Source organism: Megalobrama amblycephala, linkage group LG23 (genome assembly GCF_018812025.1).
Source record: "Megalobrama amblycephala isolate DHTTF-2021 linkage group LG23, ASM1881202v1, whole genome shotgun sequence".
Classification (NCBI taxonomy): domain Eukaryota; kingdom Metazoa; phylum Chordata; class Actinopteri; order Cypriniformes; family Xenocyprididae; genus Megalobrama; species Megalobrama amblycephala.
In genome coordinates this window covers 4,208,169-4,227,015 of record NC_063066.1, presented here as the reverse complement: position 1 = coordinate 4,227,015, position 18,847 = coordinate 4,208,169, and the positions used below count along the sequence as shown (strand labels likewise).

Genomic DNA, 18,847 nt, shown 5'->3' with positions numbered 1-18,847 from the left:
AGTGTGTACAACATGTTTTTGCTGTTCTTGTTGCATTTACACGGCTGTAACCAGCAGATGTCCTCAGCATGCTATGTTTCGACTGAATAGCTAGTGTAATCGATCTAATCTAACAGTGAATTTAGCTGATTAAGTCAATATAAATGGAATAAAAACAACACCTAGTCTTTTTTACTGCAACTTCAAAGGAAGCAAGACAATGTTGTCGAAACTAGCGCTGGATACCTGAGGTAATTTTGTTTTACACTGTTTGCTAGCCTGACATATACTTCTCACTATTTATTGTTTTCCATATATCCATTTTCTTTAAAGTATTTTTGAAAAGGGGGTTTGACTTGTCAAACAGTGGTGGCTTTTTCTGAACCTCAGCGATTAACTTCTTCGAAATGTCGTCCGCCATTTTAAATGCGCGAGCCCTTAAATTACAATGGATTCTGATTGGCTGTCAGTGTTTTATCATTCAACAAAAAAGTGATCCCAATGATATTGTTTCTCTATATCGTTATTGCTGTGGTGTGGACACTGCTATTTAGAGCTACACTATATTGCCAAAAGTTTTGGGGCGCCTGCCTTTATGTGCACATGAACTTCAATGACATCCCATTCTTAATCCGTAGGGTTTAATATGGAGTTGGCCCACCCTTTGCAGCTATAACAGCCTCAACTCCTCTGGGAAGGCTTTCCACAAGGTTTAGGAGTGCGTTTATGGGAATTTTTGACCATTCTTCTAGAAGTGCATTTGTGAGATCAGGCAGTGATGTTGGCGAGAAGGCCTGGCTCACAGTCTCCGCTCTAATTCATCCCAAAGGTGTTCTGTCGGGTTGAGGTCAGAACAGTCAAGTTCCTCCACACCAAACTCGCTCATCCATGTCTGTATGGATCTTGCTTTGTGCACTTGTGCGCAGTCATGTTGGAACAGGAAGGGGCCATCCCCAAACTGTTCCCACAAAGTTGGGAGCAGGAAATTGTCCAAAATGTCTTGGTATGCTGAAGCATTAAGAGTTCCTTTCACTGGAACTAAGGGTTCAAGCCCAACCTTTGAAAAACAACCCCGCACCATAATCCCCCCTCCACCAAACATTACACTTGGCACAATGCAGTCAGGCAAGTACCGTTCTCCTGACAACCGCTAAACCCAGACTCATCCATCGGATTGCCAGACAGAGAAGCGTGATTGGTCACTCCAGAGAACACGTCTCCACTGCTCTAGAGACCAGTGGTGGCGTGCTTTACACCACTGCATCCGACGCTTTGCATTGCACTTGGTGATGTAAGGCTTGGATGCAGCTGCTCGACCTTGGAAACCCATTCCATGAAGCTCTCTATGCACTGTTCTTGAGCTAATCTGAAGACCACATGAAGTTTGGAGGTCTGTAGCTATTGACGCTGCAGAAAGTTGACAACTTCTGCGCACTGTGAGCCTCAGCATGTGCTGACCCCGCTCTGTGATTTTACGTGGCCGAGTTGCTGTTGTTCCACTTTGTTATGATACCACTAACAGTTGACTGTCTCATATTTAATAGTGAGGAAATTTCACAATGGACTTATTGCACAGGTGGAAACCTATCACGGTACCACACTTGAATTCACTGAGCTCCTGAGAGCGACCCATTCTTTCACATGTTTGCAGAAGCAGTCTGCATGCCTAGGTGCTTGATTTTATACACATGTGGCCATGGAAGTGACTGGAACACCTGAATTCAATGATTTGGAGGGGTGTCCCAAAACTTTTGGCAATATAGCGCATATCTTTATAGTTATCGTTCTTGGTGTGAACGGGCTTTTACCCTGTGAGATTTATATGGTGTTTCTGTTTAGCAGTTTAACATCCTCAATACTATATGGCACAAAAGCAGCTGGTTAAAACAACTTATAGAATTGTTCCCATATTACTTTTCATACAAACGTAAAACATTAGGTAACCCTGTAACCAAAACAACAGATGTCAGTGATATCCAGTCCTGATCCAGTTTAAAGGGTGTCATAAGCATTAGTGTTAGCCTGTAGAATCAGTTTTGACATCTTACGCGAGTGTCATAGTTCAGAGCGTTGTATGTCAGTAGTAAAGCAGGCAGAGAGGCCTCTATTGGCACATTCTTCACCTGCACCTAGACTACCACCCAGATCCCGCACAGGGCGTAGGTCCGGTGGTCGTCCCTTACACGCTCTGTCCTGGCAGATTCAGTCCTGTGTAACTGAGGTCTCATTTAATACTGTATGGGGCGACCATGTGACCTCTCTGTTAATAACAGAGCTAAATGGCACTTTCTGGAGACTGGGAGAGGTCAGGGCTTGGTGCGTTTGTGAGGCAGTCAGGCTTTTAGATGAAGAGCTTCAAACACCTGTCAGCATCTGGATTCTGCCTTAAATCACTGTCTGTCTGTCACAGCTCAGTCCTCGACAGGTGTGAAGTGGCCCGCTGCCCAGGACTTTTAGTCATAATGACTTGTCAATAACTGACACCCCTGAAATAGACAAAACAGCAGATTAGTTTAGCTTTAGCTGTATATAGAGGTCATAAGAGTGAAACAGACCTGCGTAGCTGCGGCCATTGCTCATGTTGGTGGGGATGAGACTCCATTTATCAGCAGCAGGGTCGTAGTATTCTACAGAGGACAGGTTGCACGACCCGTCGTCTCCTCCGATCACATACAGTAAACCGTTTATGGCACACACTCCTAGAGACAAACACACTTAACTTTTAAAGGATTTTAAAGGTCTTGGAACATGTCTAGTGTTTGACATTCACAACAGGAACTCTTGTGAACATAATTTTTAATGTACACATAAAACCATTTTCTTCAGTGCTTTAGCTCTTGTAAACATATTCGGGTCATTTTTGACCAGGAAGAGATTTCTAAAAGTTTCTAGTATAGGATCCAAACTTTGAAACTGTGTCAAGACTACTAAAATAACATTTTCTAGAATTGTTTAAGAGTTTTTAAGAGATATAACCTTTTACAAGTTTTTTTTTTTTTTAATTGCTTTGCTGCCGTTTTCGCAAGTGGTATTTTTTCAAAACTCTTTAGTACTAATATCGGAAAAGATCTTCAAAAGTGAACTTTTTTCAAACATTAACATATTTTCAATTGTTACTACAATACACAATAATTACAAAGTGTCTTTTTCACTACACAAAATGTTTCATCTAAACGTTTCATTCATCATAACTGCCTTCTTACTATCAAAACCTTCATTTGCATCTAATCTCATTCAGTTTAATAAATTTGTCTATTATTTAATCCATCTTAAAGGTTTAGTTCACTTCAGAATTCAAATTTCCTGATAATTTACTCACCCCCATGTCATCCAAGATGTTCATGTCTGTCTTTCGTCAGTCAAAAATAAATGAAGGTTTTTGAGGAAAACATTCCAGGATTTTTCTCCATATAGTGGACTTCACTGGGGTTCAACGGGATGAAGGCCAAATTGAAGCTTCAAAGGGCTCTACACGACCCCAGATGAGGAATAAGGGTCTTATCTAGTGAAAAAAATCAGTCATTTTCTAAAAATAAAATAAAAATTTATACATTTTAACCACAAATGTTCATCTTGCATTAGCTCTGCGATGTGCAACACATTACATAATCACGTTGGAAAGGTCACACGTGACGTAGGTGGAAGTACCGCAATAGGACGAAATGCTTAATCTCATTTACTCCTCCAACTTCAAAATCGTCCGACATAGACTCTTAGTCTCTGCACGTTCGCTTTGACACTTGCTCGTAACTTCCGCCTCCCACACGCATGACCTTTCCCACATGATTACGTAATAAGTGGCACATCACAGAGCAGTGCAAGGCGAGCATTTGTGGTTAAAAAGTATATAATTTTTAGTTTTTTTAGAAAATGATGATGGTTTCTCTAGATAAGACTCTTATTCCTCGTCTGGGATCATGTAGAGCTCTTTGAAGCTGCACTGAAACTGACATTTGGACCTTCAACCTATTGAACCCCAGTGAAGTCCACTATATGGAGAATAAATCCTGGAATGTTTTTCTCTAAAACTTTCATTTCTTTGCGACTGAAGAAAGAAAGACATGAACATCTTGGATAACATGGGGGTGAGTAAATTATCAGGAAATTTTAGTGAACTAATCCTTTAATGGTTAATCAGTGAATCATTTTGGTATATCTATATATTTCTATAGATATAGTTTCTATAGAACTTTTGTTTGCAATTTCCGATACAGAACATTTAGCCTCATTCCCATATCTGACTCACACTTTTAGGAGTGAATTTTGTTGATAAACATCAATATGCATGGACAAACTATACACAATATACACAGAAAACAAATTATTTAAAACATCAGTCTCAACATTATTGTAATTTTGCAGTGTAAATGCATTCTTGCTACCTCTAAGCTTCATTAAATCGTCTGTGTAAATACATCTAAATGCCACTTCAGATGCAGCTTCTGATTTCATTTGACTGGTTACAATTCAACATGAAAGATGACGCATGCATTTATTAAGGTTAGGGGGAAAATGCCCTTTATAAAAATAAAAAATGTCCTGGGAATCAAATTGAGAGGACAAATGACGCAGAAAGAACACTGATGCGAATATTGCTTCAGAATAAATTACATTTACACAATTACTTTTTTTACTCGCACAAGTAAACCAATATACTTATCTAAAGGACAAGCACATGACACTGCTCAATGTCGAGCACTGCTGTCTCTCCTCCGGTTGCTCACCTGCGTTCCTTCGGCACATGTTCATGTCACACACTTGTCTCCAGTTGTTACTGGCAGGGTCATAAACCTCCACACTCTTCCTCACCAGAGGACCATCGTGTCCACCTGCAGCATACAGCTGTCCATTGAGCACTCCAACACCTGTACACACAAACACACACACAATTGCATCCCAGCCAGTGAATAAGTGGAGATGCCAACTGTAAGAACCAAAAGAAGTGAGCCCAATGTAATTAAAATCATGTCCAAAGAGGAACTAACCAGCTCCACTGCGTCTAGTGCTCATGTCCGCCACATAGCACCACTTATTAGTGACTGGGTTAAACTCCTCTACAGTACTCAAACACTGCCGAGACGCTCCATCATAACCTCCAACAGCATAAAGCTTTCCTGTACAAGCATCAGACACCCTGTGTGAAATCACTACACAAAAGAGTGTGTGCAAATGAACTCAAGTAAACTACTATGCAAATCAAATCTGCACAGTTATATAAACAAATATGTAACAACACCCAAAAGGTAAAATGTTGCGAAATGTTCTTTGCAAATTAATTATAGCAAAATCATGCCACTTAAAACATTATTGTTGCATGCCTCAATACGTTGAGCAGATTGCTCAACACACATGTACTCAAAATGCTCACCGTCAACCACGCCCACCCCAACACTGCTACGCCTGGTGTTCATGGGAGCCACAAACACCCACTCATTAGCCTTGGGGCTATACGCCTCCACTGACGACAGACCTGCAGAGAGAGAGAGAGAGAGAGAGAGATACACGTTCATCAGCTATTCAAATCGTCAGTGAAACAGGGATAAAATGAGGCTGGTTGTGCATGTCCTAAAACCAGACAGAGTTGGTTTAAATGTAAAGATATAGTAAAAAAAAAATAAAAAATAAAAAATAAAAAACACCACCATTCAAAAGAAGTCTATTATGCTCACCACTACTGCATTTATTTGATCAACAATACAGCAAAAATAGTGATATTGTGAAATAATACTATTTAAAAAAAAAAAAAAAATGTTCCTTTCTTTTTAACTATTACTGTCAATGTTAAAAAAAGTTGGGCTTTTGTGGAAATTATATTCTATTATATATGGATTATATTTGAAATCTTTCACATGGTTATAAATGTCTTTACTTTGACTTTAAAGAGGACCTATTATGCCCTTTTTACAAAATGTAATATAAGTCTCAGGTGTCTGTGAAGTTTCAGCTCAAAATACCCCACAGATCATTTATTATACCATGTTGCAAATACCCATTTTTGAGTGGAAGGAAAAACATGCTGTTTTCGTGCATGTGCCTTTAAATGCAAATGAGCTGCTGCTCCACGCCCCCTATCCAGAACAGGGCGGAGCCTGTACAGCTTGTACCTCGGATACTCTGCTAAAACCACACAAACAAAACATCCGTTTGATTTTGATTATTATCTCTATCATGGCCACGCTCATGTGACATTGCAGTCCATCATAATCATGAAAGTTTATTATCTGCATGTGTTTTAAAGCCATACCAGTCTAAACTTCTGATATATGGTTTTCTGAGCACACATCTCTGAAGCACGCGCACAGAAAGCCGACTGTCAGACGGCGTGTTGTGTAAGTTCACATCTTACTGCTCTTAAACTGTCAAATACACACAAAGTTATGTCAAAAACACAAAAAAGTTGCGATCACACAGTCGGTTATGTCTGTGAACTTAAACAGCAGGAAAAGAAATCACATGTGTATATTAGATCTGTTTATTAAAGGTGCCCTTGAATGAAAAATTGAATTTATCTTGGCATAGTTGAATAACAAGAGTTCAGTACATGGAAATGACATACAGAGAGTCTCAAACTCCATTGTTTCTTCCTTCTTATATAAATCTCATTTGTTTAAAAGACCTCTGAAGAACAGGTGAATCACAACATAACACCGACTGTTACGTAACAGTTGGGATCATTAATATGCACGCCCCCAATATTTGCATATGCCAGCCCATGTTCAAGGCATTAGACAAGGGCAGCCAGTAACGTCTGGATGTGCACAGCTGAATCATCAATGGCAGATGGAGCGATAATAACTGACATGATTCATGATATCATGATATTTTTAGTGATATTTGTAAATTGTCTTTCTAAATGTTTCGTTAGCATGTTGCTAATGTACTGTTAAATGTGGTTAAAGTTACCATCGTTTCTTACTATATTCACGGAGACAAGAGCCATCGCTATTTTCATTATTAAACACTTGCAGTCTGTATAATTCATAAACACAACTTCATTCTTTATAAATCTCTCCAACAGTGTAGCATTAGCCGTTAGCCACGGAGCACTATCAAACTCATTCAGAATCAAATGTAAGCAATATAACAGTATACAATACTCACATAATCCGATGCATGCATGACGAACACTTTGTAAAGATCCATTTGAGGGTTATATTAGCTGTGTAAACTTTGTTTATGCACTGTTTAACGCAAGCGAGAGCTCCGTGGGCAGAGAGCACGAGATTTAAAGGGGCCGCACAGCATAAATCGGCTCATATTTAATGATGCCCCAAAATAGGCAGTTAAAAAAATTAATTAAAAAAAATCTATGGGGTATTTTGAGCTGAAACTTCACAGACACATTCAGGGGACACCTTAGACTTATATTACATCTTGTAAAAAAACGTTCGAAGGCACCTTCAAAGTGACAGCAGCGTAATATTTATCTGTTGTTAAAATGAATCAAACAACTATGAAAACAGAAAATCATGCACTGCTCTTGACTGAATAACTTTAGTAGCTTTAATAAGAAAACATTTCTTGAATGCTGCTGTTAAATGCTCATTTAGGGTGGGGTCTATGTTAATAGGGCTGATTCCATCAGCAAGCTATAATCTGCAAACAGCTTGTTCTGAGACACTTCTAATGATTTATAGGGATTACAAAAAGAGGAGTGGGTGGATTTTTACCATTATAGAGAGTGGTTGTGCACACACACTACTGACACACATTTGTGTTCAAACACCATGTAAAAGTGAATTTTGCATAATAGGTCCCCTTTAAGTAGTGTATAAATAAACCTGAGATTCATTTTTCAAAGATATACCTGTACTCCCATCAAAGCCGCCGACAGCATACAGCAGGTCCCCCAGTACAGCTGCTCCTAAAGTGCTGCGGCGCTCCTGCATGCTGGGAACGGAGCTCCACTGATCCTTCAGCCCATCATACACATCCACTGTCCGCACACGCAAAGAGCCGTTAAATCCCCCCACAGCATACACCTTACCGGCCATATACACCACACCTAAATGAGCCACACAGACAGAGAGTTACACCAAGAGAAGAGCACACATCGAGCAATGAGGAACAGAACAGAGAGCAACCTGCTCGACAGCGTCTGGAGGGTAAGTCAGCCACCTGGTACCAGCGGTCCTCTTGAAAGTCATAGCACTCCACGCTGCGGATGGCTTTAGGTGCCTGACCCCCTACGACCATCATCACCTGCAAGAGTCAAAACGAAAATCAACCTGCTGCCCCATAAATGTTGTTTCTTATGCTCAAAGAGAATCAAAAAACGTATTTTCCATACTAGACCAGTCAATGCACATGTGCAGTCATGAGCAAGTCTCAAAGTGGGATGTATTCTGTCATAATGTGTGTTGCACTTTTTTCTCATTCATAATAATTACGAGTGCATCTTGGAATATATACAGACAGTCTTTAACAGAACAGCCTCAAGCTTGCCTGTGGTTAGCAGATTAAATGACTTAGTGAATCGTTCAGGAAACCAGAGATAATAAAGAACTAGTAAGTACATCCAAACTTGCCTGGTACTGTATGTTTTAAGTGAATGCTTGTGTTGCAGTATATTAATACCTTAGGCAGACTGACTGGTGTGCGCGGTCTGGTTCTGTCAGTCTTTATAAGGTGCCTCTGGTCTGCAGGTAAAAGGTGGTACTTCATCGCCTCAATGAGGAAGTCCTTACAAGTGTTGTTGTTTTTTATCAAGGGTTCCTCTTCTACAATCTGTACAAATACACATTTAAATCCTAAAAATAATGCTTAAAGGGTTAGTTCACCCAAAATTCTGTCATTTATTACTCACCCTCATGTCGTTCCAGATCCGTAAGACCTTCAGAACACAAATTAAAGGGATAGTTCACCCAAAAATTTAAATTTTATGTTTATCTGCTTACCCCCAGCGCATCCAAGATGTAGGTGACTTTGTTTCTTCAGTAGAACACAAATGATGATTTTTAACTGCAACCGTTGCCGTCTGTCAGTCTTATAATGCGAGTGAATGGGAACACAATCAATAAGAGTCGGAAAAAACTTGCATAGACAAATCCAAATTAAACCCTGCGGCTCGTGACGACACATTGATGTCCTAAGACAGGAAACGATCGGTTTGTGCGAGAAACCAAACAGTATTTATATCATTTTTTACCTCTAATACACCACTATGTCCAACTGCGTTCAGCACTCGGTTAGTGAGGTCTGATCGCGCTCTGACAACGGCAGTGATGTCTTGCGCTTATACGTCAATGAAGTATTCATAAAATTAAGGTTGAAGCACTGTAGTCACGTGGACTACTTTAACAATGTCTTTAGTACCTTTCTGGACCTTGAAAGTCTTGATTATATTGCAGTCTATGGACGAGTCATATACCTCTCAGATTTCATCAAAAATATCTTAATGTGTGTTCCGAAGATGAACGAAGGTCTTACGGGTGTGGAACAACATGAGGGTGAGTAATTAATGACAGAAATTCAATTTTTGGCTGAACTAACCCCTTAAAGAAAACCAGAAATGCAATCACAACAAATATAGAGAGTTCACTATGAAACTGTGAGCAGCCATACCTGAACCAGGTAATCTCTGGATAGCAAGGGCAGGCGAACATGTTCCATGAGCTTAGGCATGTGCTCCAAACGGGCCTCTTTATCATGCTTTATCCAGGCGATCATGGCCTCAAAAACCTAGGGGTGTAATAGACCAGAACAAAGTGAACTATATGTTTCTCTGCATATTGTATGATTGCATCTCAAAGCCGCAGCAGGCCTGGCCGCCATCCTCGCTGCTCAAATGACACTGAGGCATCTGACAGATGACAGCTGCCATCAAGTGGGTGTGTGAGTGCAGACTGAAGACGCAAGTTACTCGTAAGCAGAGAGCAGCTAATGCAGTGTGACTGACAGATGGCTCGGCGTCTCCGTCAGCATCACACACTAGCATGCGTGTAAAAACCAACCATCAACTGTCTGCTGTCTACAGATCATGCAAGGCTGAGCTAAAAACAGGTTTTGTGATGTGACAAAACATTGAAATTGAGAAGCACAATATGCAGATGAAAACAGTTAGAAAAGACAAAAACTAAGTAAATGAACTGGGCAATGCGTTACCCTCTCTTCAGTGGACACGGTCAGTTTGTCACTGGAGATCAGACTGCACACCTGCTGCAAAGAGAGGGCCATGAACTCCTCACCGACCATGACATCAGTGAAGTGCTGCTCTGTTTCAAACAAGCAAACAAAGTATCTTAGCATAAAAATACATACTGGTGGGTTGCTTATTCGACTAGCTGTTACCCATCCCACAATGACTCAAGAAAGAAGAGAGCTCACCGGCATAAGCGTGGGCCTGGCTGAGCAGTCCTGTGCAGGCGTGAAGGTCAGCGAACGCTCGGATGCCCAGGCAGTTGGTGGGATGGAGCTGCGTCTGCAGGAAGTCACAGCAAACCTGCCGAACATCCATCAACTGCAGCAGGCTGGCAGCTGGGAGTAACACCTGAACACAGCAGGAATTACACAAAGAGATGAAAAAACATCACACACACACTGCATAAGATGTAACCAGCCAGCCTGTCGACCAAATTCATGATGACTAACCAGTATAGGACTGTGCACTTCTATAACTGTCTGATTTGGGTCAATCACCATATCAGGCACAAGTAGATTGCAATGGACTGATTTGCACTAATGCAGACCCTACAAATCTCTTGAACAGCTAACACACCCACTACTATCCTTTGGTGTTGATGCCACCCATGCATTGGGCAATAATAACTCTCATGTAAATACATGTTTATAAATAAAATTAAAAAAGGTTCAAATAAAATGACAGGGAAAAAGTATTGAACACACTAACAGAAATTGTATTTAATACTTGTTGGAAAAGCCTTTGTTTGCAATGACAGCTTCAAGACACGTCCTGTATGAACCAATCAATCGCTCACAGTGCTCAGGTGGGATTTTGGTCCATTCACCATCTTTAAATCTTGAACATTCCCTCTTGTGTATCTTAATCTTCAGCTTCTTCCACAAATGCTCTATTGGGTTTAAGACTGGTGATTGACTGGCCCATTCCAACAACTTTTTCTTCCTCTGGAACCAATTCAGAGTTTCATTTACAGTACGCTTGGGATCGCTGTCCTACTGGAAGGTCCACCTGCGTCCCATCCTGGTGGATGGCCACAGATTCATCTCAAGAATTTCCCAGTACATGGCTCCATTCATCTTCCCTTAAATAATATGGATTCCATGAGAAGAGAAAGTCTCATTGCATGATGCTTCCACCTCCAAAGTTCACTAATCACATTTACATGTACAATTTTTTGTCATTCCGATTGAAAGATTCGGTGGACTGTTTACATAAGACGTTATATAATCCAATACGGAGTTTACATGTGCTGGCGCTTTCAATCAGAATGACTTTGTGACACACACATTAGGTTATGTCCTATTTTCCGCCTTGTATTCATGTCAACATGGAGTTCTATTATTTCTTATGCACGCTATTTTTATGTAAAGTGTTGCTCTTAATCAAGCAGCAACAGTGTGAATTTGTAGCATATTACTGCAGGAAGGTATGAGGAAAAAGACGGGCGCAGGAAGCTGACCTTTTTGGTGGCTGTGCATCTCGGAGCATCTCGATACTACCCTTCCCTCCGAAGAAAAGCAGAAGCATGTGGATGAAGGTCCGTAGCAATGATACAATGAGTTCCTTCAGTGTATTTAATAAACGTGTCATTTCAGTTTTACTCCAATTTAATTTTGCTGCCGCAATTGTGCATTCTGACGACCCCCGGCCTCTTGGCGTGATGATGTCGATGCAAAGTAATTGGTTTAACTCGTTTACATGGCAGACTTTTTGTTTTGTTCGGTTTATAGAAAGGTTTATCCCACCCCTCTCAAAACGATTACAATTTCATTTGGTTTGGGCATTTTTATTCCGATTGGGGTGTTTATATGGAGCACTTTCATTCGGATTGGACTTTTAAACGGATGACAATGCTCCACCTACTGTTGGTGTGGTATTTTTAGGGTCATATGAAAAGCCATTTCTTCTCCAAACATGGCGTGTGGTATTATTGCCAAAAAGTGTGATTTTTGTCGCATCTGACCAGACTACATTCTCCCAGTAATTCACAGGAATTTCCAAATGCTGTCTAGAAAACTTCAAACAAGCTTCAACATGCCTTTCTTTAATAATGGCATCTTCCGGGGTGAGCGTGCATGGATTGTAGCGGTGGAGGGCATTGCCTATTGTTTTCTCTGTGACAAGCGTACCTGCTGCCTCCTTGGCTCTTGGGCTACTCTTCTGACTAACCTTCTGATTTCTTGATCAGAAGTCCTGTGTGTGTGGCCGGTTGAATTGAAGCACTGGAACTGTGTTTAATTAAAAAAAATTGTTGACGTGTTGAATAATTTTTTTCCCCCACTGTTTAAAAAGGTATTTTAATAGAGATTCAATTATTAGTAAATCATTGCAAAAGTGTAGAAGCTAGTGTCTCCACATCTAATTATATGAATTAAATTGGCGAATTATGAAAATAAAAAAATAAAACAGCATAAGCTACTTAACATTAAAGCAATGGCCACAGGGAAGTACGAGACTGAATTTAGAACATCTACACATTGTAACTCTAATATGGCCACTTTCTTCCTAGAAAAGGAATGGAAATTGCTTTTGGGGGAAGTATAACATACGGAATCCCCATGGACCAACTAAGCCATAAACAGCCGCTACCCCCACTGGAGCATCTGTCCATCCTCTCCAGATGAAAACTAGGACACTTCACACTGCTCCTACACAAATACCAGGAAGCTTCTCAGATCATCTGTTCTCCTCTGCTGTGTTCTGCTTCTGTACATCTAAACAAAAGGCCCACACACAAACAACAGAACACACTGGGACAATTGAGCTCCAACAAAACGGGCAAAGTGCACATCACAGAAAACTTCCTCTCCAGCTCTGCTCATTTCCTCTGCTAATAATGAGAGGAAATGCCCTGCCTCTCAATGCTCAAAACAGAGCACCAGAGGCAGAGAGCGAAATCAGCCTTTACACAAAGAGCTACAGTACATGTGTCTTGACTTACCTGAACATTATCCTCAGACACTTCGATCTCAGCGGTGTAAATATAATCCACCAGCTTCAAGAGCGTCTGTCCATCAACATCCCTGATCTCGACATGGTGGGCCTTGCTTTCACTCATGTCACCTGAACAAATCCAGCACAACACAGAGCATTACACATACAGATCCAGCAAACTCTCAATCAAACATCTAAAAGATGAACTGTTGAAAATGAGATTTAAAGGGTTAGTTCATCCAAAAATGAAAACAATGTCATTAATTACTCACGCTCATGTCGTTCCACACCCGTAAGACCTTCGTTCATCTTCGGAATGCAAATTAAGATATTTTTGTTGAAATCCGATGGCTCAGTGAGGCCTGCATAGCCAGTAATGACATTTCCTCTCTCAAGATCCATTAATGTACTAAAAACATATTTAAAACGATTTCAAAACACTGCTTTGTGAAGCTTCGGAGCATTATGAATCTTGTGTCGAATCATGATTCGGATTGCGTGTCAACCCGCCAAACTGCTGAAATCACGTGACTTTGGCACTCTGAACCGCTGATTCAACACAAAAGATTCATAACGCTCCGAAGCTTCCTGAAGCAGTGTTTCGAAATCGGCCATCACTATATAAGTCGTTATTTTGTTTTTTTGGTGCACCAAAAATATTCTCGTCGCTTTATAATATTAATATTGAACCACTGTACTCACATGAACTGATGTTTTTAGTACCTTTATGGATCTTGAGAGAGGAAATGTCATTGCTCCCTATGCAGGCCTCACTGAGCCATAGGATTTCAGCAAAAATATCTTAATTTGCGTTCTGAAGATGAACGAAGGTCTTACGGGTGTGGAACGACATGAGGGTGAGTAATTAATGAAATTTTCATTTTTGGGTGAACTAACCCTTTAAATAAGCAAGAATGAACATCAAGAATAATCAGCAGGGACACTTAATATTACCTAATGTTATGTAAATACTATGCAAACATTTAGGTGTCAGCCTTCAATAAAGGGTTATTTCGCCCAAAAAGGAAAATGTTTTGTGTTCACCAGTTTTGGAATGACATGAGGGTGAGTAAACAATGAGATATTTTTCATTTTATTAATTCATAATCATAGATCCTACATTGCTAAGTATTGGAGAACAACAGAGTGCAGTGAGAGACATGTTGCTCTCATCAATGTAAGAAAAGCATTAGGACGTTTTTGTAAAGAGTACCTGTGAACATGGCGCAGAAGTAAGGACTGCAGGACGCTAACACTACTCTGTGAGCTGGTACCTCCACTTCACCCGCCACCAGCAGAACGTCACAAAGCATCCTCCTACTGCGATTATACAGAAAATGAAAGAAAACTGAGGATCCAGACCAGGGCTGTTTCTCCTAAAAGTATCATAAGCCTACATAAGATGTAGAAACCATTGGCACCAATGGACTCTACGATCTACTAAGAATCACAATATTTTTGGGAAATGAGATGTCTTATGGACATGCAGCATACACAATAATTAAAAATCAGGTTTTGCACTTTTCACAATACAAAAAATTTAAAGCAGTTTTTACAGAAAATGTTGATGTTTATAATAGGCTATTCTAATATCTTCATGCCTTATAGTCACATTTAGCAGATTAGAGCTGGGTGATAAATACAGGCATAACATTATGACCACCTTCCTAATACTGTGTTGGTCCTATTTTTGCTGCCAAAACAGCCCTGACCCATCGAGGCATGGACTCCTCTAGACCCCTGAAGGTGTGCTGTGGTATCTGACACCAAGATGTTAGCAGCATATCCTTTAAGTCCTGAAAGTTGTGAGGTGGAGCCTCCATGGATCGGACTTGTTTGTTCAGCACATCCCACAGATGCTCGATTGGATTGAGATCTGGGGAATTTGGAGGCCAAGTCAACACCTCAAACTCGCTGTTGTGCTCCTCAAACCATTCCTGAACCATTTTTACTTTGTGGCAGGAGCATTATCCTGCTGAAAGAGGCCACAGCCACCAGGGAATACCGTTTCCATGAAAGGGTGTACATGGTCTGCAACAATGCTTAGGTAGGTGGTACGTGTCAAAGTACCCAAGGTTTCCCAGCAGAACATTGCCCAAAGCATCACACTGCCTCCGCCGGCTTGCATTCTTCCCAGTGCATCAGGGTGCCATGTGTTCCCCAGGTAAGAGACGCACACACACCCGGCCATCCACGTGATGTAAATGAAAACGTGATTCATCAGACTACGCCACCTTCTTCCATTGCTACTTGGTCTAGTTCTGATGATCACATGCCCACAGTTGGCGCTTTCGCTGCGGCTATTCAGCCCCAATATGTGTGTATTCTGACATCTTTCTATCAGAACCAGCATTAACTTCTTGAGCAATTTGAGCTCCAGTAGATCATCTGTTGGATCAGACCACACTGGTCAGCCTTCGCTGAGTCTTGGCCGCCCATGACCCTGTCGCTGGTTCACCATTGTTCCTTCCTTGGACCACTTTTGATAGATACTGACCACTGCAGACCGGGAACACCCCACAAGAGCCGCAGTTTTGGAGATGCTCTGACCCAGTCATCTAGCCATCACTTGCACATTATTCCTGCTTCTAACACATCAACTTTGAGGACAAAATGTTCACTTGCTGCCCACTAACAGGTGAGATAATCAGAGATAATCAGTGTTATTCATTTCACCAGTGCTCATAATGTTATGCCTGGTTGGTGTATGCTATAGTCGGTAAACATACTTGTATATTATATAACTTTATATAAAGAGCTGGGTAATAATATAGTTACATTGTGCAACAAAATTAAAACAGACAACTTCAAGACCATAACTAAATATTTAATTTTGTCAGGGACCAAATTTAAAGGTGCAGTATGTAAAAATTGTGTCCGCTAGAGGTCGCTAGAAGCCTATTCAAAAAGGCGTAGCTTGATGACGCCAAGTTTGAGCGTGGAATCTTGGGACATGTGTTCTCCACATCACAGCCGGTGCAAAAGAACAGGGATAGGACTCGGGAAGAAATCATGTTCATGGATGCGATTATTAATGTTACTGTAGTATGAAGCAGAGCAGGAGCGAGTGTTGTGGAGCTGAACAAGGAGCTGGAGCGATTGACCAACACACGCCTCACGAGCAGCGGGACTTTTATTATGACACAGTTGCCGGCGCCGCTTCTGCTTTTCCGGTCATGAGTATGAGGTAATGCAGCTCTGTTTATCATATTAAGATACATTTGAGTGTGTTGAAAATGATGTTATAACGTTACTCTGTGCGTTCGCTCGGTGGCTGTTATGTTGCACACGGCAGTAAGATTTTATAATATCATATTAAATGCTGGATGGCTTGTGTTGATAAATGACATGCAATTCATTTTAAAACGTATTGTATGATGGAGAAAATGCTGTATTACTGTTACTAAAATAAAGCTGCATCTGATGATGCTATGTTATCTACTTCACAAAATAGTGTTTTTCTCCGAGGCATGGTGAAGCATGGTACACGCAAAAAATCAAGAAAATTAGATTTAAACAATAAGACTAAAAGTGTTGAGCTATATAACAATAATGAATTTTCTGTCTATAAATATATCAAAACAGTTGTTCCCTTGTCTATTAAAACATGTAATATATTAAAACGTCTTTGGTGTTTTTATGGTTTCTACAAAATAAATCCGGAAACCGAGGGTAACGCGGGTATGACGCAATTGACAGGCGACTCCTCACACGTCCCGGAGCCTTGATTAAAATTGCAATTTTCGCACGATTTACAAATAGTTGCAAACATTTGGGATATTGTAAGTACTCAAGTGAACAAAATATATAACACTGTACTAGTGGTTTTTGGATATTTTACTGCAAAAATCTTACATATTGCACCTTTAATGTAAAGAATCCATTTCATCCAAGTGAACCACTGACTGAAAAAAATGTCCCCATCAATGTTATCTCACCTGAATAACATAACTAGGTTCTGAGTAAGTTTACCAACCTTCTCAAGTCATTCATAAGCCGAAAGGCTTTCCTCATGTGTGTGTGACTGAAGGTGTGCAACCCTGGGTCTTTGGCATCCTCCTGAGAATCCAAACTAGGCAGAGGACAAGGGAGTCCATATCTAATGAATGAAAGAAAAAGATGTCTGCAACTAATATGTTTAATGTTTTAAAACCATTAAACTCTAAAATAACGGATCTCTTGCTCTTAACACAAACTAACTTTAACTAGTTTCGCATGACAGATGCCATTTTGATGATAAAAGCAAGTATATTGACCACATCGAGAATCAACCGCACGAGATCAACTGCTGTCCTGCAATATTTCAAACATGTTTAATTAGATAATTATATATAAAACTTAAACATGAGGTATCATGTTAGATTATTCGCTGCTGAATTCGCGAATGCACAACACACAGCTAGCAATTTAGCTGCTACAAATAGTAGTAACAGCAATACAAGATGCGTTCTCCTGTTTGGTTCAAATAAGAACTTTGCCGTTTGCAAATCATGTCGGTTTGCTCTTTACCAAAAACATTTGTTAGTTAAATCCATCTTTTTTCCGTTACAACACACACTTACCCGTCACAGTCCATATCCGAGCAGTATCGCGCTAGACAGTTGGCTAAAGTTAGCTTGCTACATTATTTTCGTGCAGGTTTTGTAAGTCTCAGATATTTCTTTTATTGACGTTAGTGGTCGTTTAAAGCCTCAAGTCGAGTGTTAAATGTTTTCATCAGTCTGTTTCGTGGTCAGTGCTGTTTTTCATGAGATGGCCGTGGTTCTTTATCTGACTGGATAGCAGCTCGCAGCTATCGCTGGGCTCTTTGACTTTACATCCGAGAACGTCGTTACGGCCCTCCATCATCACCGCGTTGCCTGGCAACAGTGATACAATCGCGCCATAGTCACCAAGGTCACTCTTCATATCCGTCATCATCAACTATATATAAAAAGTTAATCATTGATATGGTTATAGTTTAAAAGTTAGGTAAATATTTCTCTGTTCAGCTGATTTCATATCTTTAAAGTGATAGTTCACCCAAAAATGAAAATAATGTCATTTATTACTCGCCTTCATGCCGTTCCACACCTGTAAGCCCTTTATTAATCTTCGGAACACAAATTAAGATATTTTAGTTGAAATCCGATGGCTCAGTGAGGCCTGCATAGGGAGCAATGACATTTCCTCTCTCAAGATCCATTAATGTACTAAAAACACATTTAAATCAGTTCATGTGAGTACAGTGGTTCAATATTAATATTATAAAGCGACGAGAATATTTTTGGTGCGCCAAAAAAAACAAAAACCAAAATAACTACTTATTTAGTGATGGCCGATTTCAAAACACTGCTTCAGGAAGCTTTGGAGTGTTATGAATCAGTGTATCAAATCTGCTGTTCGGAGCACCAAAGTCACGTGATTTCAGCCGTTGGCAGTTTGACGCGTGATCCAAATCATGATTCGATACGCTGATTCATAACACTCCGAAGCTTCCTGAAGAAGTGTTTTGAAATCGGCCATCACTAAATAAGTCTTTTTTTTTTTTTTCTCGGTGCACCAAAAATATTCTTGTCGCTTTATAATATTAATATTTGAACCGCTGTACTCGCATGAACTGATTTAAATATGTTTTTAGTACATTAATGGATCTTGAGAGAGGAAATGTCATTGCTAACTATGCAGGCCTCACTGAGCCATCGGATTTCAACAAAAATATCTTAATTTGTGTTCCAAAGATTAATGAAGGTCTTACGGGTGTGGAACAGCATGAGCGTGAGTAATAAATGACAGAATTTTCATTTTTGGGTG

At 40.3% G+C, this 18,847-nt stretch overlaps 1 protein-coding gene across 2 annotated transcripts; it reads right to left on the bottom strand.

The window, feature by feature from the left end:
* Nucleotides 1-1,655: 1,655 nt before the first annotated feature.
* On the bottom strand, nucleotides 1,656-18,106 carry klhl3 (kelch-like family member 3). Of its 2 annotated transcripts, none has more exons than XM_048176705.1 (15): nucleotides 17,617-18,106; nucleotides 17,031-17,153; nucleotides 14,268-14,374; nucleotides 13,062-13,183; nucleotides 10,306-10,468; nucleotides 10,084-10,193; nucleotides 9,544-9,660; nucleotides 8,557-8,706; nucleotides 8,064-8,181; nucleotides 7,787-7,984; nucleotides 5,348-5,449; nucleotides 4,965-5,126; nucleotides 4,704-4,844; nucleotides 2,535-2,678; nucleotides 1,656-2,465 (listed from the first exon to the last, which is right to left on the bottom strand). In XM_048176705.1, exons 1-15 carry the CDS (start codon nucleotides 17,628-17,630, stop codon nucleotides 2,437-2,439), a joined length of 1,800 nt encoding a protein of 599 aa, XP_048032662.1. In that variant the 5' UTR covers nucleotides 17,631-18,106; the 3' UTR covers nucleotides 1,656-2,436. The 2 variants fall into 2 exon arrangements, with proteins under 2 accessions (XP_048032662.1, XP_048032663.1); XM_048176706.1 differs by having other exon boundaries at nucleotides 4,965-5,093; nucleotides 17,617-18,104.
* Nucleotides 18,107-18,847: the final 741 nt, after the last annotated feature.